Consider the following 27,509-nt stretch of genomic DNA (forward strand, 5'->3'; position numbering starts at 1 on the left):
CCAATAGTGGAATGGCTGAACTCACCAAAATCTTAGGTGCATAGATAGAACACTGTCCTTCCTTTATAAATAATTCCTTGAATTTCATAATTTCCCGATGTGTAGCCTGAAAGGTTCAGAGATGTAATAGCCTATACATAAGATTTCAATGGTACTAGTTTTCTAACAATTCTTTAAAATTTGGTTATTATTGATGTCAGATTTTCTACATGCCCAGCTTGTTTATCTTTTAAAACACTGCTAATTACACACCAGATTAGTTCTTATGACATTTTTGCTTCAAAGACATGTTCAATCAATCCTTTATTTGCCTTTCTTGTTTATGAGCAGGCTACCATGATGATGACTCAAGCTTAGAACTTCATGCAGCCATCCATAATTCAACATGGGAACTTATCATCTTCAAGAAAATACATTCCTCTGATACATTTATTATCTCCATGATGATAACTTGGAGATCATAAATGTCTGATATGTAGCTTCAAAAAATGCATAGGATAATGCAAATTCAACTACACATATGCATGATAAAGCTTTGGTTACTATGATGCTACTAGTACAGCGTTCACTCAAAGTGCCATTTCTGATCCAAAGTTTGGTAGTCACCTCCCTCCAGTGATGAATAAGCAAAAGGTCCCATAGAGATCTTTAGATGATGTCTTTGTCAGCCTCTTCCTTGTCATCTGTGCAGCTTTTGCAGATGATCATATCAGTCAGTCCTCCTTTTCTTAGCACATTTTAAGAATTTCATATTTCCTCTTCCTCATATCATTCACTAACCTTCTATTTGTTTGTTTTATTAAGAGCTTGTTTATTTGTAACTTTTCTATCCAGTTAATCCACATTCATTCTTCTTATCAACGACATCAAGAGAGCCAATCCTTTTGTATTTGTTTTCCAATAGTCCATGTTTCTAATGAAGAATGTACATGGCAAATCAGTCAGTCAGTCATATTCTTGTATTTATATTGCCTTTTCTGCTGAAAAGTATTTGTGTCATGTTAAGAAAAGCTGTTTAAGCTATTTCTATTCTTTTTATTTCTTGTTCAAATTTTCCCATGAATGATCAGACTTAAGGGTCAAAGCTGTATAACAGAGAGGAGACCTCCAAGCTTTTAAAGGAATGAGGAGAACCGACCAGGACTTCTGACCTAATGTCCATTCCTCATCTTCTCATGGTGCACCCTGTTGGGTATCTACCTGGATACTGAACGAACAAGGATGGGCTGGCAATTTGGGATTTAGCTAACCAAATTGTATTCTTATTGTCTTAAACCAATATAGAAAATGATGGTACAACATGACAAAATTTCATGCTGGCTGGGGAGTTGCCCAGTTAAACAAGGTCCCCGTTGTTTTCGCCAGGGAACCAGGGTGAACAGCGAAAAGTCAGCTACTGGAAGAAATCTGAAAACACACCCCAACTCTACCCCAGTGATTGGAGTAGAGCTCTTATAGTACCCATATATAAAAAGGGAAATAAAACTGAATGTGAGAATTACAGAGGTATTTCCCTACTGAGTGTTCCTGGCAAGATCTATGCCAGTATACTTGAGAAACGGTTGAGAAGAATTGTAGAATAAAAGCTTGGTGAAGAACAAGCTGGATTCAGGCAAAATAGAGGCTCTCAAGATCAGATCTTCACTTTACGACAAATAGTGGAAAAATCATAGGAATACAACAAAGATCTGTATTTAAGTTTTGTCGATCTGGAAAAGGCATATGACAAGGTGCCAAGAGAGAAACTATTCAATATTCAAAATGATAAAATAAATATGGAAATTAAATAAATTAAATATGGTGGGAAGTCAAATGAATAAATTCATATGGAATAAGAATGAAATTAGTCGGAATACTAAATTAGCTGTATACAAGACAGTGTTCAAACCAGTTTTAACTTATGGATCTGAGAGCTGGGTCAGAAGTAAAACACTTGACCAAAGACTAGAGACCGCAGATATGAGAGTCCTGAGAAAGATTACAGGCATGAACAGATGGCATCAATGGCAATATCATATTAAAAATGAGTATATTAGGAAAGAACTTGACATTGTCAGCATCCAGGAATACGTTAGCAAAGCTAATCTCAGGTGGTATGGTCACTTAAACAGAATGGGGGAGGACAGATGATTGGCAAAAGAACTTTTCTCTGCCAGGTTGGCAGGAAAATGACCCAGAGGAAGACCAAGATATAGGCGGACTGATAAGATACAATATGCCTTAGACAACAGAAATATAAGATCTGATAATATTGGAGTCTTGACAAGTAACAGACTAATTTGGGGGAAAATTGTAGATAGGAAGTTAGTAATGATGTAAATTTTTCATGTAGTACTGTCATATCCTGTACCCCCCCCCCCCCTGAGAGTACATGGCAGGAATCTGATGATGTATACTTGTTCTATGGAGTGGCCTTCTAAAGTTATCTTTAGTTTTTTACCCATCACTTTACCTGTGATTACCATCGTTTTTAGTCAAATTGATCACAGATATCTTTTAGGTCATTAAATACGTTTTGCAGATCCTCTTCATTGTAAATTAGTATTGTGCTATCTACATATTTTGGGTTATTTAGGTCTTCTACCAAGTGAGATTCCTCCGCGTGTTTTTGATTTCTTACATGACACTTCCAAGAAGATCTCAAAGAATGGTGATAATACATATTCCTGTTGCACTCCTCTTTTAATATCAATTCATTGTGAAAACATATTATTTATATTTATTGCAGATTGCTAATTCAAGTATATGTTTTTTGTTTTAAATCATTATTAAGTTATTAAATTTTATTTAGATTTTGAATCATCACAAGGTAGTCTCAAACGCTTTTCCACAGTTTATGAAGCATGGCAAACCAGATCTTTCATATATCATTCTGAGGGTTAGTATTATATCTCTTGTGCTTTTGCCACTTCTTAATCTATATTGTTCTTAGCTATTATTTTATCTACTTGGTTCTAATATCTGTCCAATATTATTCTAAGAAATAATTTCAAGACATTTCTCATTGCTAACTGTTTTATAATCAGCATATCTTGTGCAGAAAATTTGCCATTTTTGGTATTGTGATGATTAAGTTTACCATTATTTAAGGCAAGAATACCATAATCATATATTAATTTAAAAATTGTTGTCAACTGGATGATACCATTATTTCCAAAATTATTTTTAGCATTTCGCTTGTAACTATATCTGGACTGTGCTTTAAGTGCTCACCTTACTTCTTTAGTTAGAAATGAAGGGCGATCTGTTTCATTCTCATTATTAGTTTTGAGATTTTCCTATTGTCTAAATATAGGTCTTTAATATACAGGGTGATTGTAAAGTTGTGCAACCGAAAGTGTGAATTTGTACCGATTGTTATAATCATTCTTTACACCACTAGATGTCACCATCCTATTACAAACTATCAGAGATGCCGAGTTCACTGTGACATACAGGTTTTACTCAGTGTAGCATTGTTCATTGTGAAAACGAAATGTCCTTTTCCTAGCCACAAAAGTTATTTCACTAATCGTTCTTATGGTTGTGTTGTCAAGAAATTTTACAAGAAATATTCCGGGTTTCCATTGTGATTCTGATACAGTGGAGAGAATGCAAAGGAGAGTGTTAAAAATGGTATCAGGATTGTGGAATACAGATTGATAATTTGTAGGCTGCAGACACTAGCAAACAGGAGAATGATGGATGACATGATTGAGATGTACAAACTTCTGAAAGAATCGTATAAGGTTTCATTAGATGGAATTTTTAATTTTATGGAGGGTGGGGAAAGGACAAGATGGCATCCTCCTTGGAAGCTTAGAATAAATTCTGCTAAGAAGGGGTTGAGGGCTAGATTCTTTTTCTCAGAGGGTTGTGCATAATTGGAATGGATTGCCTTCAGATGTTATGAGTGCAAGCAGTGTCAATGAATTCAAGAATAAGTATGAAGGGTGGTGCATGTATTATGTGGTCTTCCTCAAAGAGTCCCTGACTCCCTGGAGGTCTCTCTTAATAATAATACATTCACATTATGGGTTGTAGTTGACATTCTTCATAAATCTTTTCATTTAAGGTATACACCACCTCAGTACTTATCAGAAGTTTAGTACTGAGAGTGATTATCCTTTCTTATGGCAATCCTTAAGCTGTTTAAAACTATATCCTTCTGAATGCAATTCTTGGGAACATTCAGAAAATATCCCTGTAACTCAAAACTTTAATTTCCTTAATATAATAGAAACTTCAGTGAAGTCCCCGTTCTTATTCATCTTTCTCTAAGGTGAGTGTTATCTATAAAAAAAAAATAATAAACACTCATCATCATCAAATTCCTGACATGTACCCTCAAGTGGTGTACAGGATATGATAGTACTACATGAAAAATTTACACCATTACTAACTTCCTATCTACAATTTTCCTCCAAATAAGTCTATTACTTGTCAAAACTGCAATATTATCATTATCAGATCTTATATTTCTATCGTCTAAGGCACATTGTACCGTATCAATCCACCTATATCTTGGTCTTCCTATGGGTCCTTTTCTTGCCAACCTGACAGAGAACACTTGTTTTGCTAATCTTTCCTCTCCCCTTCTGTTTAAGTGACCATACCACCTGAGATTAGCTCTGCTAACACATTCCTGGTTGCTGACAATATCAAGTTCTTTCCTAATATCCTCATTTTTAATATGATATTGCCATTGATGCCATCTGTTCATGCTCCTAATCTTTCTCAGGACTCTCATATCTGCAGTCTCTAGTCTTTGGTCAAGTGTTTTACTTCTCACCCAGCTCTCAGATCCATAAGTTAAAACTGGTTTGAACACTGTCTTGTATACAGCTAATTTCTCTCTTATTCCATATAAATTTATTCAGTTGACTTCCTACCATACCAGCTTTGTTGATTCTATTGTCTATTTCCATATTTAATTTACCATCTTCACTAAAAATCGTGCTTAAAGTAGCTGAAATGTTTTACTTGTTCCACAGGTTCCCCGTTCACAACACAGTTGACATTTTCTACAATTCTACCTATTTTCATTGTCTTTTTAATGCTGCCCTTCATACCATATCTATTACAACAGTTATTCAAATTAGTCAGGGAATCTTGCAGACTTGTACTGGCTTTATTTAGAAGTATAACATCATCTGCATAAAGCAAACAGTTGAAATTAACATCTCCAATTTTGATATTAGATTTCATACCACTCTTCATAATGTGATCCATACAGATAATGAATAACAGAGGGGATAATGTACATCCTTGTCTCACACCAGATTTAACATTAAACCATCTTCCTGTACTTCCTTCAATTCTAACTGCTGACTTACAACTCAAATAAAGACTAAGTATTGCTCGATATAGTGCCCCACTGACACCATATAACTGTAGCGTAATGAATAGTTTCTCTCTCTCGGCACCTTGTCATATGCCTTTTCCAGATCGACAAAACTTAAATACAGATCTTTGTTATATCCCCATGCTTTCTTGACTATTTATCGTAAAGTGAAGATCTGATCCTGACAGCCTCTATGTAGCCTGAATCCAGATTGTTCTTCACCAAGCTTTTCTTCCACAATTCTTGTCAACCGTTTCTCAAGTATACTTGCATAGATCATGCCAGGAACACATAGGGAAATACCTCTGTAATTCTCACATTCAGTTTTATTTCCCTTTTTATATATATGGGCATTATTAGAGCTTTACTCCAATCATCAGGGAATTCGTACCTCTGTCCAGGCTTTCTGAACTATGCAGTGCAGCCACTGTAATACTTTTATACCACCATACTTCTGCATTTCTGGTCAAATATCATTTACTCCTGCTGCCTTTCCACATTTCAAGCCTTTGATGGGTTTTTCTACTTCAAGTATGGATATGTATTCCTGACTGTATGCCTGTTGAGTGTTTTTTTACCACTGTACTATCACTGCTTGTTTGACTTAGCAATTTTTCGAAGTAATTACTCCATGCTTCAAGGATATCTCTTTTTTCATTTTCATGTCACCTTTTTCATCTCTAACTCCTTTTACAACACTCTTTCCTCCATTTCTAAGCTACTTCAACAACCTCCAGATTATTTACCACCTTCTTGATATTTATTTTCTATGTTCTTGGCAAAGACCACCCATGACTTTTCTTTAGCTAGTTTTACAAAGTGTTTCGCTTTCATACATTTGTCTCTGTATTCTCTAAGAGCACTGCCTCTTTAACTTCTTGTGTCCACCATGGAGTTCTGATTTTTTTATCCTTGCAGACAACCTCACCACATGCCTCTCTGGCTGAATCAATCAGGGTTTTCTTCAAGGCTTGCCACTGAATCTCCAAGGTTTGGTTCCTGTTCTCAAACTCTTTCATTTTCACATATACAAAAAAATTTTTTTTGTATGTTAGTCTACAGTTCACATCTGAGAGCTGCTCAACTTTTATGCGCTTTAAAACTTTCTTACATGTTATTCTTTTCAATATGAAATTCAATTTTATCCTGCTCAAGGCTAAATAATGATCGCTTCCAATTTCAAATCCTCTGTACACTGTTGTCCTGCACCAGGGAGAAAACATTACTATCAACAATAACATAGTCAATGAGACTTTTCTTATTTGAAAACTTATTTTACCTTGCCTCTTCTCTTCATGTGAATTTGTGCACATTTTTATGTTGGAACCTGGTGTTAATAATAACCAGTCCATGTCCTGAGCAGAAATCCAACAGGTATTTGTCATTATTATTAGCTTTGCTCTTTTCTCCAAATTTTTTTTCAATCAATCTTTCTCCATTAAAACTGGCCACTTATGTCACATATCAATATCATTTAAACTACAAATTTATTTGTATATTATTAAAGATTTTTGTCTAGTCTTCAAAATCATGGGAAAGAATGTTTATTATACAATCCCTGACCACTGCTGGTATTTTCATTTGGATGAAGCTATAACATTCAGATTTCTTATCACTTAATCTTGATATTTCTGCCTTAGTCTTGTGTGTTGTCTCTTATCCATGACCTTTCCCTTTAACATGTTCACATCAGGAAATGTTTCATGCATTTATCGTATCCGTGGGACTTCTCATTACTGTTGGTGTGCCACATCCACATCGGGCAGGCTAACTGGCATAAAGTTGATATGGCATGTTAGTTGCAATTCTTTCGATAGAATTTTATTTAAAGTTAGCATTTATGATCTGTCATAGTGATATCAAAAATTTCAAATGCAAACACTTATTTGACGTAACTGAAAATTTGGACAAATGTTAAGCAATGGTTTTGCTTGAGGCTATGCAGCACAGTTTTTGTGGGATTCATTAGGTAATCCCATTTTTATCCCAGTTGTCTCTAATTACACTATTGGTTGACAAATATATTACACAGACCACACGTCTCTACCTTATTCAGTAATGCTGGGAGGCATAGGGCTAACCACCTATCCTTGTGCATGGTTGTGGTTAAATGAATATGAAAAACTCTCGAAACTGCAAGGTAAAAGGGGGAAGAAGTTCTCTTTGAAGATTTTGAAAACAAGGAAAAAATTATTCGAAGAATAAAAGATATACCTTTGGCTAGAAACATGGTGAAAGATAGAATCTTGGAAATGGCTAAAAATATAACTCTTCATCAAAAAATAGATATAAAATCTCTTGGTTTAATTTCTCTTTGTCTTGATGACAATACTGACATAACTGGATCAGCTCAATTAGCAATTTTTATTTATTGTGCTGGGAATAATATCAAAGAAGAATTGATTAGCAAAAACAACAAAAGGAATGGATGTTTGCAACACAGTTATAAATGCACTTGCTGAAAGAGAAATAGATCTTTCCAAAATTGCATCAGTAACTACTGATGATGCTCAAAGTATGACTGGAGAGGAAAATGGTTGTCTATTTATTTACCAAACATATTGGACATTCACTTCTTGGTTTTCGTTGCATTATACATCAGCAGGTTTTATGCACAAAGGCAAGTTTCAAGTCACTGGAAGATGTCTTGTAACAAAATTGGTCAATTTTATATCAGCACACACTTTAAATAAACTAAACTTTCTAGAATTATTAAATGATGTAAACTCAGTGTACAATGGTTAAGTTGTGGAAAAGTTTTTCAAAGTTTTGTTGAGTGTTTAGATGAAGTTGCTTTTTTTTTTTTTTACATAATGAGAAAAAAAATTGAAAAATATAATCAATTAATGGACATCAAATGACTTTTGAAATTAATGTTCTATACTGATTTGTGCTTACATTTAAATGAATTAAATATTAAACTGTGAGGTGTTAACAAGAGTTACTGTCATGTTTGATTTAATCAAAGCATTTGAAGCTAAATTACAAATTTTCGATCGTGATGTTATTTCCAATACCTTCCAATATTTTCCAAATACAAAAAAATTCTTTGCAGATCTAGAATCTCATGGAAAAAAGAGATAAATAAATTTTCTTCACAATTTACGCAGTTCAGGCAATTTGAAGAATCATAATTTAACAACCAGATACAACATCAGCAGATAATCTCAAATTTGGAGATTTCAGTGGCTGAATTTGGAAGTATACAAATGAAATTAGTTGATTTTCACTCGTTCTATATGGAAATAAAAGTTTCTCGATTTGAGAAATGACTTAGGAATAATTAAAAAGAATGCAGAAGAGGAAATAATGAGAACTTGTAATGTCATTCCCAAAACCTTTAGTTGTTTAAAAAAAAACGAGTGATGGCTATATTATCAATTTTCTCCTCTACATATGCTGCGAGTCATATTTTTCAAAATGAATTTTATAAAAACAGTATAAGAAACAGAATGACTGATGAATCCAGTTTGGCATGTGTATTACTAAAAGTGACAAAACATGAACCTGATATAAATCGTTTGACATCCAATGTACAACAGCAAAGTTACGAGTTCATCTTTATGAAATTCTGTTAATTTTTAAACTTCTCTCAATAAAATTCTGCAATAACTATTTTTTTCCCTTATTAAAAACTACCAAGCATGTTGACAACTTGATAAATATTATCTGTAAATTTTTGGCATGTGCACATAAAACGGTCGACACAACTGGTCTAGGGTTTATAGGATCATTTATTCTTCACTCCACTTTCCAGAAACTTCGCATAATATATATAATAGACGTAAATTATTCACAATTCATTTTGCAAGACAAAGTATTTTTATTTGTGCTTATTCTTTCTCTTCCTTATATTTGCTGTTCTTCATATCCTTTAGTAAATCAAAGTATAGTAATTAATAATCACACATATCACCCTTTAATATATATGCTCCCCGCTATGCAGGATTAGTTACAACTGAAGAAACCATGACAAAAAGTGGTGCATCCAATGACACTCAAGAACGAAACTGCTAGGGTGCTGTGGTAATTCTGCTCACTTCTCAATTACATTCATGGCGAGAGAGCCATGATCTCCCTGATGTGAACATGTTAAAAAATCGTTTTCAGAAGAGGTCCTATTCAGTTTCCTCTTCTATTCTCCACTGTCCTAATGATGTTTGTATCCTCTCTTACTTTCTGGATTACTGCCTTCAGTCGTTTTCATTCATTTAATTTTTGCTCACCACCAACATGTAACTCAAATACATGTTTCATGTTTTGCTTGCATAAAAATACTCAAAACACACGCTTTTCCGAATCTTTTTCGTAGTTCCAAATTTATGTTGCAGAAGAAAAAACCCTCATCTTCATTAAGGCTTTCCTTTGCCACTGAAGTCTCTTTCACTTCTACCTTCTTGTTACCACATTTACTACATGTTACCAGATCTCGCTGAAGAGTTAAATTAAAGATATCAAGAAATTATATACTTTATTTAATCCTTTATCCAAGTGTAAGCAAAATAAACTTTGCACCTGAAGTATTTTTAGGACTGGGGCAACTCATGGTAAAGTTGGTATGACTTCACATCACTTACCTTAGTATCCCATAATGCAAAGCACATCTCCTTGCAAAACCGATCTGGGTAGTGACCCTTCCCATAATGCATAGCATTATGGGAAGGATCACTACCCAGACCAGTTTCGACCTTTATTGAGGTCTCATCAGTGGGTGCCAGACCCAGAGCCTTTTTCATATATGAGTTGCCAAAAGGTGTCACACCTAATTATTATAATACTCTGGATTAGAGATAGCTGTTGAAAGTTTTTCCACTTGGTACTTGGTTTTAATCCTTTATCCGAGTGTAAGCAAACAAAGTTTGCACCTGAAGTATTTTCAGGACCGGAGCAACTTGTGGTAAAGGCAGTATGACTTCACATCACTTGCCTTAGTATCCCATAATGCAAAGCACATCTCCTTGCAGACATGTATAATGCTATGCATTATGGGAAAGGTCATTACCCAGACTGGTTTCGACCTTTATTGAGGACTCATCAGTTGGAGCCAGACCCAGGGGTGATACCAAGTTGAAGTAATGCAGAAGTCATATTTTTCATAAGAGTTGCCAACACTCAGGCATAACCAAAATCAGATATGAATAACTTGCATCTCTCTCTCTCTCATGCACAGAGAGAGAGAGAGTTAGTTTTCATTCTTTCATATTTTCGCTGCATAATATTCACACGAATGTCAACTACAAAAATATCCAAGCAGAATTGTGTGAGATGCTGAATGGCAAAGAATTATTTGACTGGCACAGAAATAAGATCATCTTCAGATAAGAGAGGATGTTTACCAAATTAACCAAGGGACGATGGTTATTTCTCTTGTAAACTAAGCACAACTGATGTGACTACAATTTGCAAGCACACTAAAGAAATATCTCAGGGTATATGCTAATATAAAAAAAATTCATTTACACAACTAGAGATGTCAAGAATTGCTATATGAAACCAACCTTATGCTATTCCATTACAAATCTACTTACCTGAGAACTCTGTCCTGAAATCCCACGTTGCTGTGGAGATGAACGATTACCAGAAGAAGAATTCCAATTTCTGTTCGATCCACCACCAGAATTACTGCCGCCTGACTGACCAGAATTCCAGTTCCTACCACTGCCACCACTACCACCACCAGTACCAGATCCAGTGTTCCAGTTCCTATTTCCACCACCTGTGTTACCACCTCCATAAGATGGAGAGCCAGAATTCCAGTTTCTATTTCCTCCTCCTCCTCCACCAGAAGATGAGCTTGAATTCCAATTTCTGTTACCAGAACCACTGTTTCCACCCCCAGAGCCTCTATTATTGATAGGTGTACGCGGGGATGGTCCTCGATTATTCTGACCACTAGGAGAGTAGCCCCTTTGAGAACTCCCATAGCTACCTGCAGAAATAAAGATGAAATTACATAATCAAAATCAGTTTTAACATTAGTGAATGACTGTGATGCAGAAAAAGCACAGTTATGCAGCAAACAATGTCAATCATTCTTCGTTTTTTCAGAGTAGAATAACATACAGAATTTTGTAATAATAATTATACAGGTACCAGAGTCCTCCATCTTTGGCTGTGATTAATGACAGATATCCTCTCCTGGATATTTTTACTGAATGATAAACTGACAAGCATTTTTTTTTTCTTTTTTTTGCTTCCACACCAAATTAGCAATGATTTCTTATAGTGAAGCTAGTGTTGTTCTTACTAGCTCTTCCAAACATTGTCTACCAGATTCTGACAAAGAATTCTGTAGACACCAATTCAATTATTGTCCCCCCCCCCCAAAAATAAAAACTTACTTCCAGAGCTCTTTACAGTATGATATGTAGCATTTGCAGAAAAACGTACTCATTTTCATAGAAAACACAGAATTCCAAAAATATCCAGTGTTCCCTTTTTTAAGGCTTAAAATATTACAGAACCATGTGCAAAATATAAGAAAAGCCAAATCACTGAAGTAATAACTTTGATTGTTGCCATACAGCAAAGCACTGCTTACAGAAAATTCATATACTGAAATAAAGAAACTTACCCCTGCCTGTTTGTTGAGATCCTCTGTAACCTCCACCTCCATGAGAAGGGGAACGGCGTCCTCCCCAGGATCCGCCACCACTGCCGCCGCCACTGCCACCACCACTTCCTCCATGTGGACTTTGATTGCTATACCCACCAGAGCCACCACGACTATCAAAGCCACCACGGTTATCATACCCACCATGCCTATCATCCCTCCGATTATCATAGCTTCGATTGTCATATCCACGGCTATCATGGCCTCCTCCTAAATAGTGCAATAATTTTAGTGTATTAAATGATAAACAAATTCTAAAAGCAAATAAAGAATTACTCAACATTTAGTATTCTTTCAACTTAGTCCAGAGGTAATTTACATCTCTAGGCTATCCTTGAAATAAGTGAAACTGACATGAGCATGTCTATGACAAAATATTAAAAATCACTATCACACTGTTACACTAACCTAAAAGGATAATGATAAAAGTCACAATGTGTGAAATACAGTAAAATTTAAAAATATTAAATAAATAAATAAATAAGATGATTTAGCCCATTCACATTACTAACATGATACTTGACATATCCAAAAACATTCATTGACCATTCCAACCCCCCCCCCCCCATAAAAACGAAAGTCTGGAACCTATACATTTCATACCATGTGGAGGGCCACTCACCACACACAAGTGGCAGATTAACAACTCAGCTATTTCTAAAGCACCTCAGATTGCTAACTTCCAGGTAGCAGTGCCAGATGCTTCAAAAGGTTTGTTTCTATTGATACATAAAAAAAATTGAAAGGATAAATGCTTCTATAGTCTAATATTTTCACCCTTGTCGCCATAGCTATTAGAAATTAGCACTTGGTTTGCTGGTAAGCACACTGGCTCTCCAACCAACATGTAATGGATTCAAATCCCACTGTAAACATGGATGTTGCTCTGGAAGAGCTTGCATAGGTTTTTGAGTTGGTATGGCTTGTCTGAATTTTGTACTACAGGGGATCATAACCACCACTCCCAATGTGATTAGTATTCTCTTTATGCAGTGTTTGCTTGAAAGTCCTTTTCATTCATCCCCCCATACCTATATAAAGGTTTCAGACACCCCACCCCACAGATTTAGAAATTGTATAGTTAGAAATGAGTGGATGAAAAATAGTATCTTAAACAGAAGAGAATTTCTGGTTTTATAGAGACTGGGGAAACTATTGATCTGTTTATGCCAAGAGAGTCTGAAGATATAGGACAAGGCTCTATTTTGGTGGCAATGAATGTGAACAGGTTGTCCTCACTCTGAGTGAAGGTATGAAGATTGGTGTTTAAGGCACTGGATGCACAAGATCCTGAAGTTTGGGTATCTTAGCATTGCATAATATGTAGGTTAAATGGAGTACTATCATCATCAGCAGTGGATGGGACTAGTAAAGATTGAGCCATATACATAGAAGAAAGAAGGTGGGATGATAAAGCAGAGCCCCGACACACTTCTGCATTTGTAACAAAGCTCAAAGAAATTTGTTTATTTTCCTTTTTGAATATTAGTATTGTTATGCCTTTTTTTCGTTATTTGTTATTTCACAAATATGTATTATTTGGATGAAAATTTGTATAAGGAAACTGATGGCTACCATATTTTCAGTTCAGCAAGGATTTCATCACAACCAGGTGATTTAGACAGTTTCATTTAGTTTATTGCATTCAAAATTTCTTCTTTTATTATAGATAATACTTTTTCTGTCCCTTCATTTGTATTTTTCAAGTCTTGTTCCCTTTGGAAATGCATTTGGTAATATTCTTTCAAAATTAATATTTTGTCTCTACGCCTTAACAGTATTTTTGACCATGGAACTCAGATTAGAACAGACAGGGTTATAAGGAACTGGGGTAGGTAGATGTATGACGTTAGGTCACTACTTATATAGTGTTTGTGTTGCATTTATAATTTGACATAGACACACTGCAACACATTGAAAATGTGGAAAGGCAGCTGGAATGTAAGGAATGGAATCACAAATGCTCAAACGTAGAGGTTTAAAATGTTATTATAGTGGCTTACTGTGTAGATTAAAAGGCTCAGAAGTCAAATTCCTGATGAATGGAAGGAATCTCATAGTACCCTGTCTGTAAAGAGGGAAACTTGAATGTAACAATTAACCTCTCTACCAGCTGTGGTGGATGAAATAGTGAGACAAAAATTGCACTTCTTATCCATGTTATTCAGTAAGTGTTACAAAATAATTACATAATAGTTTATGCAAACTATTATGTTTTCAAAATGGCTAATAAGATTTTAGAACAAAAATACTTAGATAGTGGTCTTGCCCTAACTACTTAATAAATGGACCTGTTACAGTATTTCTTTTGGCCTAGTGGTGTCATGAAAAAATTACTGAGACTCTAAGGTAAGTGTAAACCAAGAGTTTGGGAATCTATGTATCAAGTAAATAACATTTAAAACACTAGCTCACCTGAAGCATTTCTGGGTGGTGGACCCCTTGCTGGTGACTGATCATTGGGACGGAAACGTTTTTGTGGAGGACCTACAGCTGCACGTCCTTCTTCATTATAGTAACGAACTAATGGCTCGGCTTCTTCTCGAGACAATTCAGTAAATACAATTTCATCAAACAGTGGTCCTTTTTCTGGCATTTTGAAATTAGCTGAAGGAAGACAATGATTTATGCATTTATGAAAGTTTTATATATTATTACAATATACATATCTAAAATTAAAAATATATAAAATTTACTAGTATTAAGCAGGAGAAAATTGGATTCTTATTGAAAAGAGGAATATGTTAGTTTTAAATGAGACAAATGCACAAAATAAGGACCTAGGATGTGCCATGCGTGATGCCACAGAACGTAATAGCAACAACAAGCAGTGTTCCAACATGCACAGTAATAAATTCATCATATTTATTCTGGTTTCTCATTTGTATGTAATAGTTGTGAAGTTATAACATCTAATATGTGTAATTAATTGTTTATAGTCTTCTGCTGTGTAAAACCTTTTTGTGCCAGTACCCCTGATGATGCAAGTCTTACGACTAACAAAAATCACTTACAGAATGTGAGATGGTAGAGATCCAGAGTAAAATGCAGGCAATACAAGCATACTGATGCATGCAGAAGTTCATGAAATAGAGGATCAGATAGAGCCTCCATAGCTCAGTCAGTGTAGATGAGGTCCTTTGGTCGTAAAGATCTCGGTTCGATTCCTGTCCATGATGTGAGGAACCTTTACTGGTCTAGTAAAGGTTCCTCACATCATGGACAGGTAAAGAGTAAAGGTGAGTTAACTGGACTCATACGGAAGTAGAGGTTTTTTTCGCCTAAAAACTTGGGTTTTTCATTTCTCAGAACAGACAAACCAGGCCGTGAACACACATGGATTTACAGTCATAAAATACGTACTTAATCCCTCACTAGGAGGGCTCAACCAGTCCTAAGGGATGGTGCAGAATCCCATACAAACAAATAAATAAATAAGAGGATCAGACAATATCGGAGTCTTGAAATTTAATAGGTTATTTTGGAGGATAATTGTTGATCTGAAGTTGATAATGTAAACCATTCATAGTATTATCTAACAGAATAGTATATTAAATTGTTCATATTTGGTCTACTAATGTATTAAAACTGAACACACTATTACTATCCTCTGGGCAGGATAAAGCACCTATACACACCTTGAGGAAACATATTAGAAATTTTATAACGTGAACGTCTGCAGGGTCCAAATGAAATAACTGTTGTAACAAATTTTGTATGAACATGAGTAATGAAAAGACAAACATTAAAATAGTCACGCTGAAAACATTCAGCTATCTAGACAATTTTTAGTGAAAGCAAAATGGAAATAGCATAATGCATAATAAGCAAAGCTGATTTGGGGGGGGGGGGGGGGTCAAGCCAGTCAATTTATATGGAATAAGGGGAAAATAGACAAAAGTAGCTATACAAAAGACAATGTTCCAACCAACTGTGATCTTAAAGATCTGAGAACTGGGTTAGAAAACAAGCAGTTTATCAAAGACTTGAGTCCATAGATATGACTTTTCTGAGAAAAATTAGGGAAGGGGAGAATCAGAGAGTGGTGTATCCCAGGAATCAGGGGTACAAATTCAAAATGCCATTATGGCAGGAAGCTGAACACTAAGTATTATCTTCAAGAGTATCTTCTCTCATTGCATGTCCTTACTCTTTCCTTTCATTCAAAAATGAAACAGATAATGAGACACTGGAAATGTTGGAAAATGATAATGCCTGTCAATTCAATTCAATGTTAGTAAGTGTAAAGTTATGTAATTTGATGTGATCAGATTTCCAATGACATACTATAAAAATTAAGCAGATAAAAAATTAAAAGCCATTTGGCTTTTCATTTTAATGACATACTATATTAGCAGCATTGTACTAAAAGAAACTGATTAATTAAGGAACTCATTTTGCCTCTTTACAAGGCCTTGATAAGATCACATGGACTATTCTGCATAGATTTAAGGTGGGTTGGGGAGAGGGATAAAGAGGGTGCAAAGAAGAGTTACTAAGATTATATCAGGATTATATTCCTATACATTATGAGGATAGATTGAGTGCATGTAGACTGCAGATTCTGCTAAACAGGGTAGACATGAGAGAGAACTTCTCATAGGGTGCTATAAGATATCGTCTGGTGAAACTTGACATATGGAAGGGAGAGAACATGGGGATATCCATAGAAGTTAGCTTCATAGGAAGTAGATTTTTCTCTCATAGAGCAGTGAGTGAGTGGAACCTATTACATTACATGCTTAAAGATTAAAATTATTAATTTTAGTGAGGAAGGTATATTGAACAATACAAGCTGCAGGTTAATGTACCCCACACTACTGTTATTAAAAACTAATATAAAGTTTTTTCATCTTAGTATTAACTAGTATAACACTTTTCACTTCAAAGTGAAGTGAAAAGTGCTATACTAGTTAATACTACAGTTATTCATAAACTGTAACAATCTTATTACCAAAATGGAAAAACTTTCAATAATGTAAATTGACCAAAGCATGTCACAGCATTTCCTTAAGGCAAGCTATTCACAGAATAACTTCTTTGTTTGTGAGAATTATTCTAAATTTTTTCATTTGCATATAATGACATAAATAAATGCTTTATTTATTTTGTTTATGTATATGACTAAAAATGTAGTGATTCACTATGCAATGGTCTGCAACTGAGCATGTGGTATGAGTGGATTGTGCCTTTACAAATTTACCTAATTATTGATACATCACATATCTTGAAAAAGAAAATTTCTAAAATACTTCTGTTTTATTGTAAGCTAAATGTAATAAACTATGGCATGACTACAAATAAAAGTATGAGACAATGCCATATGTCTTGTCCTGTGAGCAAGTACACAAAAAATTGTGCACTTGCTCTAATCTAATAAGCATTCATTTTATTTTTAAATATTCTAATTAATATTTTATGGAGAAATTCTATACTCGGCCAACCAGGCTGGCCGAGTGGTTAGCATGTCCACTCTCCAGCGAAGAGGCCATGGGTTAGAATCCCGCTATGGGCATGAATGATGTGATTGTCCTACAAACTTTGTGTGGAAAGGGAATCTGCGACCCAACCACTTATTCTAGCAGAAGACATCATTGCCAAAACCATGTGAGGTATGGCAGTGACCATACGGTGTCTACGGACTTCAAATGTGAAATATTTTTTTTGGAGAAATTCTATAATATACTTTTAATATTTTCATCTAAACATTAATTAAAAAGAACCTCATCAGCAAAATTATAATCCAAAATATTATTATAAGATATTTCAACTATGTGCTTTAAGAGTAATATAAACCATTAAAACAAACCTTTCATTTCTAAAATAGCACTGTCAGGAATTTCTTTGCCTTCCTCTCTTTCTCTTTTGTCACAACGACGCTGAAACTCTTCATCTGTTGGTACGATTACAACAGCTTTTCGCTTAAACCCATCAAAAGGCTTCATTTTCCGCCTCTGTGCTGTTGGATATACGTTAGTCTACAAATGGCAAGAAGTTCAATATATTTTATCAGGACAAAACTTTTATGTTTTATTTCTAACTGTACAATGTTATATAAAATATAAAAGACAGAGATTACAATAGTGTTTTTTTTTAAAACACATTTAATGACTAAAAAGACACATGGTGAATATTCAAGGAGGCTTAAGAGTCGAAGCTAGAAAATTAGGAGAATGCCTCCAGATAGCCTTTTAAGAAATGCTGAGAACTGACCAGAGCTTCTGATGTAACATCTAAGCCCCACTTTCTAGTGGTGTACCTTGTTGGGTATCCAGCTTGATACTGAACGAATGAAGATGGGCTGGAAATTTAGCCAACCAAATTGTTTTACTTATCAACTTAAACCATAATGCAAAATAGGTCACAAAGCAAAACTTCATGCTGGCTGGAGTTTCACCCAGTGACTCTAGATTCTATTGTTTTTGTCAGAAAACTAGAGCAATCTGTGCAGTCAGTTACCGAAACAAATCACCGTGCTTCAAGACTGGCACCATTAACATAAGGATATATCAATCAGTGGAAAAGAAATGGAACTAGCAGAAGAATTGGATAAGTGCCAGATCAACACAATAGCTGTTAATGCAACAAAAAAGATAGAAACAAGTGAGATATTTCTGAGCAACAAATACAATAATACGTTCGATTGTGATTTGTATAATTCTATAATACAAAGGTATTATAGACAGGAAATAATGATCAAGGAAAAGAAGGAGCGGCTATTATATTTAACACTAAAAACAAAGATAATTATCTTGAATGGCACAGAGCAAGGTTTTGTTGGGTTTTATATAGTTTTATATACCTTCCCTCATGGGCATGGGGAGATCCCTAATGACATCTAATGTGGGAAATGGCCAAAGTTCAGCTTGTCTGAACGATATATAAGGAAAATGTGATTAAGTATAGTGGAATAAGGCAATCCTGCAGTATGCTTCACTGTTCATAACTATTTCTCAAAAAAGTAAAATAAATGGACCAGGTATGTTGTTTTCCTAGATTTATTATTCTAACATGACATCCTGTCATTCTAAAATAATAAATATGATCAGTTTAATATGGCGAATTTTGAATACACTGCCTCTCTGTTGCCTTTCGCTTGTATCTTATACAGAAGTTATGAAAAATTCAGATTATCTTAAATATAATTAAATATAAGTTAAGTTAATAATTTCAGCTGCATTGAATTTAAAATCGAAATTGAACACCCTTCTTAATTACTGTATTACAATTTCAATTTTAAAGAAAGGAACTTAATTAAGTGATCACCATGTATGAACATCATACATGCAGAAAGAATTAAATTATCAAAAAGTGCACTGGAATTTTTGATCAATGATCACAAGGAAGATGCTGGAATTTTAATAAAAACATCTGATTAAACTATATCATGAATTACAAATCAGCAATTTTAAGCAAAAAAAAAAAGAGTCCCCAATCACATTTCAAATAACCACAGATTTGATTACACTGCTATTACTAAAACACCTTTGGACATTCAAAAGAAAATTTTAATACATATTTCCAGAAGTAGCAAAAACAAAGAATAAAATGCAAAGGATAACATTCAATTCCTGTTTAATCTCTTATTCATTTGTGCATTACCATCAATTCAGATACTTGCTGACTAGTGCAGGAAATATCACAAGAATGAAATATGGAGCAAGATACTAGCAATACACCTTTATTTAAATATATTTTAAAAATATACAAGTACACAAATATACATATGTGTTGAAGATATTTTAAAATAGGCGTATTCCTATTTTACTTTATCTGAATTGTTTTCCAACAATGTATACCTATTGTGACTTTTGCAATGAATGTGATGAAAGAAGAAAAGTCTTCATTGAAATAAAGAAAATTAAAACATGTTATATTTTAATAAAACTGTAGTAAACAAGAAAAATCTTCAAAATATTTTGAATATTTTAAAATACAAAATTTCATCTTTGACAAACTATAACAACAAACTTAAAAACTATCTAGCCACAACCATGTCTACGCATGTTTAAAAATGTAGTAGACACCGTCTGTCCAAAAAGAAACCGAACTTTAGATAGAAAATAAAACACAGGCCAATTATAATTATTCAAATAATTTATTTCAATCAATATGCTCTTCCTCACCTTCGATACAGCATTTAGCACGATCAATTAATTCATTAAATGAGTTTTTTATATCTGTTTTTGGGATACTGTTGAAGGGTCGTGGTTAATGCTCCTTGAACGTTTTCAATGGTGTCACATTGCTTTCCTTTCGTTGGCAAATGAAATCGGGGGAAAGAGAAAAAAGGGTGTTAAATCAGGTGAATACAGCGAGTGATGGTGCATTATCATGCAAAAGTGACCAGCTGCCTGCATCGCGATATTCATGCTATACGTGATGAATTCTCGCTATCAATCGCTTCAAAACTTCAAGATAAAACTCACCATTGACTGTTTGGCCAGGTAGAGCAAATTCTTTGTAGATAATGTCCTTGGAATCGTAGAAACAAATCAGCATTGTCTTTAATTTTCACTTCTCCATGCGACTTTTTTCAGATGCCCCTCTTCTGATGGTCTCCACTCAGCACTTCGTTTAGGGCTCGTACTCAAAACACAACGTTTTGTCACCAGTAATGATCATTTGAAGGAAGTTCGAGTCCTTACAAGTGGTTTTAATGAGGTCCTTGCAGTATTCAATTCAATACATTTTTTGGTCGTTGGTCAACTTGTGAACAAATCGCAAATTCAATTTATGAAGGCCCAAACACTTGGTCAAAATGTTGCGCAGAGTTGATTTTGGAATCCCCCATTCATCTTCAATCAATCTCACAGACGATTTCGGGTTTTCTTTGATGAATCACACCCATTTTGAATGCTGGAAGTTTATTTTTCACTTGGTTAGACTATAATAAATTTAGTTTAATCGTTTATCCAAGTGTAAGCAAACAAAGTTTGTGCCTGAAAATATCTTCAGGACTGGAGTAAGGTAGTGCAACACTAGGCGACTACGAGCAAAGGTGGACCAAGCTCTCATTACTCCCCGTCTCTCCCATAATGGTTATGGGAGAGACGGGGAGTTGTGCTTTGCATTATGGGTATCTCCCGTAATGCAAAGCACAACTACTTGCAGACATGTATACTGCTATGCATTAAGGGAAGCCAGGCCCAGGTGTGCAGATACCAAGCAGAAACAATGGCAAGGTCATCTCTACCTATAGGAGTTGCCAAACGGTGTGCCACCTTTTTTTTTTTTTATTAAATTACTCTGGATTTAGAGAAAGATGTTGAAAGTTTATTTTTCACTTGGTTAGACTATAATAAATTTAGTTTAATCCTTTATCCAAGTGTAAGCAAACAAAGTTTGCGCCTGAAAATATCTTCAGGACTGGGGTAAGGTAGTGTGCAACTCCAAGCAAAGGTGGATCCAGCTCTCATTACTCCTTGTCTCCGGCAAAGCTTGGTCCACCTTTGCTCAGAGTTGCACAACCTTACCCTGTCCTGAAGATATTTTCAGGTGCACTTGGATAAAGAATTAAACTAAATTTATTATAGTCTAACCAAGTGAAAAATAAACTTCCAACATCTTTCTCTAAATCCAGAGTAATTCAATAATAAGGTGGTACACCTGTTGGCAACTCTTATAGGAGAATATAACCTCTCCTATTGCTTCTGCCTTAGTATCTCCACGTTTGGGTCTGCCTCCCACTGACGAGACCTCAATAAAGGTTGAAACTGGTCTGGGTAGTAGCCCTTCCCTCAATGTATAGCAGTATACATGTCTGCAAGAAGTAATGTGAGCTTGGTCCACCTTTGCTCGGAGTTGCACTGACTTACCCCAGTCCTGAAGATTTTTTCAAGCCCAAACTATGTTTGCTTACAACTTGGATAAAGGATTAAACTAAATTTATTATAGTCTAACCAAGTGAAAAATAAACTTCCAACATCTTTCTCTAAATCCAGAATAATTCAATAATAAGGTGGAACACCTGTTGGCAACTCTTACAGGAAAATATAACCTCTCCTATTGCTTCTGCCTTAGTATCTCCACGTTTGGGTCTGTCTCCCATGCTGGATATGAGAGGCTCTGCTTGGGGTAGGTTTTTGCCTGTCTCTAAGTAGAGCCACCGCTGAGATTATGGCTCTGTCTGGTGGTGGGGTGAGCCTGCCACTGAGTGGAACAAAGCTGAGTTGGACAATCTTTTGGGATCGTCTAATTTTTAGAGAGATTTTTACTTAAATATACCTTAATAAAGGTTGAAACCGGTCTGGGTAGTGGCCCTTCCCTTGATGCATAGTAGTATACATGTCTGCAAGGAGATGTGCTTTGCATTATGGGAGATACAGAGACAAGGAGTAATGAGAGCTTGGTCCACCTTTGCTCAGAGTTGCACTACCTTACCCCAGTCCTGAAGATATTTTCAGGTGCAAACTTTGTTTGCTTACACTTCGATAAAGGATTAAACTAAATTTATTATATTTTTGGATGTTAACTTCACTCAGTTCAGTTTTTGGACGGCCTGGCTTTTTGTTGTCCTCAAATGTCTCATGACCACTTTGAAATCGCTTAAACCACTTGTAAACTTGAATACGGGATATGCATTCATCACCATATGCTTTTTGAAGCATTTGAGACAACTTTTTTGGTAAAACTTTTGCAAAGTTTAACACAAAAGTCAATTGGAGCTCTCTGTTTGAAACATTTTCTGACCGTTCGTCAAAACACACTGTCACTCTTGGCACTATAACTCGGCTTCTAATGAAACAAATGTCATAAGCAGTTGACACAACGCTAATGAAGGTTGCCGCTTTCGACAACAAAAAGATACAGCAGGTGGCGCCACTAGTTCCTTCTATTTTCAAAAAGTTTGGTTTCCTTTTGGACAGAGAATATATATTCATTGACTGCAGCTTTACCTTCAGCAGAAACAACAGTCCAAAACAACAGTAACAAATCATCATCAAATCCAAAGCGGATTTTGTAACGGCCAAATGCAATAAGCTTGCCTCCTGCTTAATTGGTGAGCCTTTTGGCCTTTGCTAAGGCTAGTGTTCACAACTTCTGACTTTCCTTGTTTCCATCTCTCATATCGTGAAGCTATAAAATGTCTAGACCATCACCCAAAGACGGTCTAGACATTTTGCATGTTTTCTTCTTCCAACTCTTCTACACATAACAGATACAAATCATTCACTACAATAACACAAACTGCACACAGCATATTTCTTTCATTTTTCGTGAGACAGATATCATACAAATTTTCATTTCTTATATGTTGGTATGTCTTATAATATCTTTCTTATTCATTATCTATATGGATCACATTATGAAGGAAAGGGGTATTAAATCTGATATCAAAATTGGAGATGTTAATCTCAACGCTTCACTTTATGCAGATGATGTTATACTTCTAAATCCGGTACAAGTATATGAGGTGCTTAAGGGTCAAAGCTGTTTAAGTGAGAGGAGACCTCCACACCCCTTTAAAGGAATGCAGAGAACCGACCAGAGCTTCTGACCTGATGTCCAATCCTCACTTTTCTCATGGTGCACCCTGTTAGGTATCTACATGGATACTGAACTGAATGAGGATGGGCTGGAAATTTGGTATTTAGCTGACCAAACTGTTACTGGCTTGAACCACAAATAAAATGATGGTACAACATAAAAGAATTTCAGGGCATTATGGGCGAGTATAGAAGGCAATTATGGCAGAAATAAAAAATGTGGAAAAAATTTTGTACATACTTTGTTTTTGGTTTAATGATGCCTTCTAAATCCAAGCTCCTGCTGAAGGTTGTTTATAAACTGGGGGGTTGCACTTTAGATGCGGGAAATAAGTTAGGAAACAAGGTTACTATTAATAATATATATTATTTTGTTGTGGGGAGGGAGAGAGGGGGAACGAAGGGGAAGGGTAACCTTATGTGGTAACTGGAACAAGGGTTAATGGGGTGTGGACCGTTTTGGTCATCGTCTGACCATCATCAGAACTTTATGGGAATGACTGTAGGGCTATGTCACGGCTGCAAGTTGCATCTGCCAAATTAGGGCATTTTTGTCGCTAAATGGCCGGAGGCATGGCTTAATTTGTAAGTTTTGGAACGTCCAACATTTGGAAATTAGGTAGGGGTGGTGGATGTTGATAGAATTCTCATTGCATTTTATGGCAATAGTTTCGGATATTCTAAGCATTGTTTCGTTGTCTTGTTTGTCTATGATTATGGCTTTGTCGATCTGGGAATTTGGGGTAGCATGGGAATTTTCCAGAAACTATACCTAAAGAATTTCATGCCATCTGGATGCATCGCCCAGTTAAACAAGGTCCTCATTGTTTTTGCCAGAGAACTGTGGCAAAACATCAAAAAGTCAGCTACTGGAAAAAAATCCTGAAACACATCCCAACTCAACATCACCAGAGTTCAATTTCTTGCATTTGGTTGATGGCAGTTTCAGCTTCCCCTAATGGGTACTATTAGAGTGCAGGAACGAGAACCTAGCTGCTGCACACCCCCATTTCTTCATATTTTACTAATTAGTCCCTGTGTAATTCTCCTACCAAATTAAGCTGTTCTCATTTGTAATGTATCCTAATTTGTTGTAAATAATGTTGTACCAATTGTGTTTGGATACGAAATAAAATAATTCACCAGAGTTCAAAATTGGCACTATCAACATAAGAAGCCTGAATAGTAAAGAAATGGAGCCAGCTGTGGAATTGGATAAGTACCAGATTAACCTAGTAGGGGTGAGTGAAACAAAAGAGACAAAAACTGGTGAGATCTTTCTGAGCAATAAATACAAAATGTTATATTTATAGGAAAAGAAGAAATAGGCATAGCATTCAATATTAAATATGAGATTGATCTTGAAAGGCAGGAAATATCAAGTAGAGTGATGTGGACAAATATCAGAATGGGAAAAGAACAATAAATATTTGTGCCGTTGTTTACACAGAAGGTTCTACTAGGGGAGAAGTTGAGGAATTTTTTGAGGCTTTAGAGAAAGCAACTGACACATTGAAAAGGGAAAAGTGGTCCTTGTTGGGGATCTAAATAGCAGAGTAGGAAATGATTGTCAGACATACAAAAATATTTTGGGAAAATTTGTAGAAAAGAGCAAAGCTAATAATAATTGCAAATACCTGTTGGATTGCTGCTCAGGACATGGACTGGTTATTACTAACACCAGGTTCCAATATAAAAATGTACACAAATTCACAGGGAGAGAAGAGGCAAGTAATAAGAAAACTCTCATCGACTATGCTATTGTTGATAGTGATGTTCCCCACTGGAGCAGGACACTAGTCTACAAAGGATTTGAAATTGGAAGTGATCACTATTTAGTCTTGAGCAGGATAAAATTAAATTTCATACTGAAAAGCATGGCATGTTTTAAAGCAAATAAAAGTTGAGCAGCTCTCAGATGTGAACTGTAGACGAAAATACACAAACATTATTCAAGACGAAATGAAAGAGTTTGAGAACATGAATCAAACCTTGGAGATTCAGTGGCAAGAACTGAAGAAAACATTGACTGATTCAGCCAAAGAGGCATGTGGTGAGGTTCTCTGTAAGGATAGAAATATCAGAACTCCATGGTGGACAGAGGAAGTTAAAGAGATGGTGAAGGAAAAAAAAAAGCATATCAAAAGTTCCTGTCATCTTAGAGAATAAACACTGTGTAAAATTAGCTGAACAAAAGTCACGGGAAGACTTTGGTAAGAACATAGAAAATAAATATCAAGAGGGTGGTAAGATATTCTGGAGGTTGTTGAAGAAGCTCAGAAAGAGGAAAGAGTGCTGAAAAAGAAATCAGAGATGATAAACGTGGCATGTAAACGTGATAAAGATATCCTTGATGTATGGAGCAATTACTTCGAAAAATTGCTAAACCAGAAATGCTCAAGTATGCAGGTATAACGGTTTTGCAACGGATGCTCTTCCCAGTTAAGAAGGCCTGGACTTAGGGATGAATTCCAATTGACTGGAGTAGAGCGCTCATAATACTCATATATAAAAAGGGAAATAAAACAATGTGAAAATTACAGATATTTCCCTACTTGAGTGTTCCTGGTATGATTTATGCAAATATACTTGAGAAACGGATGAGAAGAATTGTGGAAGAAAAGATTGGTGAAGAAAAAGCTGGAATCAGGATAAGATTTTCATTTTAAGACAAATAGTTGAGAAATCATGGGAATATAACAAAGATCTGTATTTAAGTTTTGTCGGTCTGAAAAAGGCATATGACAAGGTGCCAAGAGAGAAACTATTCAATATGTTATATACAGTTATATGGTGTCAATGGGCCATTATACCAAGCAATACTTAGTCTTTGAGTTGTAAGTCAGTAGTTACAAATGAAGTAAGTACAGGAAAATGGTTTAATGTTAAACCTGGTGTCAGACAAGGATATACATCTCTCCTCTGTTATTCATTATGTATATGGATCACATTATGAAGGAAGTGGAAATGTGGTTAAACCTGATATCAAAATTGGAGATGTTAACTCAGCTCTACTTTATGCAGATGATGTTATACTTCTAAATAAAGCCAGTACAAGTCTGCAAGATTCCCTGACTAAATTGAATAACTGTTGTAATAGATATGGTATGAAGGTCAGCAATAACAAGGCAATAAAAATATCAACTGCACTGTGAATGGAGAACCTACACAACAAGTAAAACATTTCAGCTACTTAGGCACAATTTTTAGTGAACATGGAAATAGACAACAGAATCAACAAAATGGTATGGTAAGAAGTCAACTGAATAAATTTATATAGAATAAGAAAAATTAGTCAAAACACAAAAGATTAGGAAAGCAATGTTTTCTGCGAGGTTGGCCAGAAAAAGACCAAGATATAGGGTGGATTGATAAAGTAAAAGTGTCTCAGAAGCCAGAAATATAAGATCTGATAATGTTTGAGTCTTCATAGGTAACAGGATTGATTTGGAGGAAAATAGTAGATAGGAAGTTAGTAATGATGTGCGTTTTTCAGGTTGTGCTATCACATCCTGTACATCCCTTGAGGGTACATGTTAAGAATTTGATGATATGTTGATATTCCCAGAAAAATACCATTCAAACCATGTGGTATATCTCCAATTGTACTCAAAACCTGTGCACCAGATCTGAACTCCCACCCTGTACCGGTTACAGAAGCTCTGTAACTGGGACATCTGGTTGCATCTAGCCAACTGCATAGAAACAACCCTTTATCCAGCCTGTCCATAAAAAAGAAGTTAGCCAAATTAGAATTACACTGTCCTCACCTCAATACTCTCAAAAACAATGGCAAAGGTTCGACAACTAGCTTCTTCACAACCCAAGACACCCCATCGATTAATCAGTGATCACCAATATTATTATTATCTAATGCCTCCAGGGAGTCCTAAGGCTCATCGAGGGAGGGGAAGTGACATTAACGGTCCCATATGAAGATACTATAGCTATAGAGTCACGAGTGAGATGGCTAAAGATCGCGATAAGTGGAGAACCTTTCTTCTTAGTGGACTCAACCCATTATCAAGTGGATGAGATGAGAGACGATGAAGATACTTTTGTCTGCTGAAGTAGTACAGTCACT

At 35.5% G+C, this 27,509-nt stretch overlaps 1 protein-coding gene across 5 annotated transcripts in view; it reads right to left on the bottom strand.

Annotated features, from left to right (window-relative positions):
* The window catches only part of LOC150102179 (heterogeneous nuclear ribonucleoprotein U-like protein 1), a 323,967-nt gene that overhangs the window by 23,800 nt on the left and 272,658 nt on the right, over positions 1–27,509 (bottom strand). For all 5 annotated transcript variants that reach the window (XM_090399724.1, XM_090399723.1, XM_090399727.1 and 2 more), the window contains 4 exons: positions 17,746–17,914; positions 14,352–14,543; positions 11,898–12,146; positions 10,852–11,252 (listed from right to left, as the gene is read on the bottom strand). In XM_090399724.1, coding sequence (XP_090255850.1) covers positions 10,852–11,252; positions 11,898–12,146; positions 14,352–14,543; positions 17,746–17,914 — 1,011 coding nt within the window. The remainder of the gene's footprint in view (positions 1–10,851; positions 11,253–11,897; positions 12,147–14,351; positions 14,544–17,745; positions 17,915–27,509) is intronic.

This window comes from Typopeltis vanoorti, chromosome 10 (genome assembly GCF_054136105.1).
Source record: "Typopeltis vanoorti isolate ZY-2024b chromosome 10, IOZ_Tvanoo_1.0, whole genome shotgun sequence".
NCBI classification, from domain to species: Eukaryota; Metazoa; Arthropoda; class Arachnida; order Uropygi; family Thelyphonidae; genus Typopeltis; species Typopeltis vanoorti.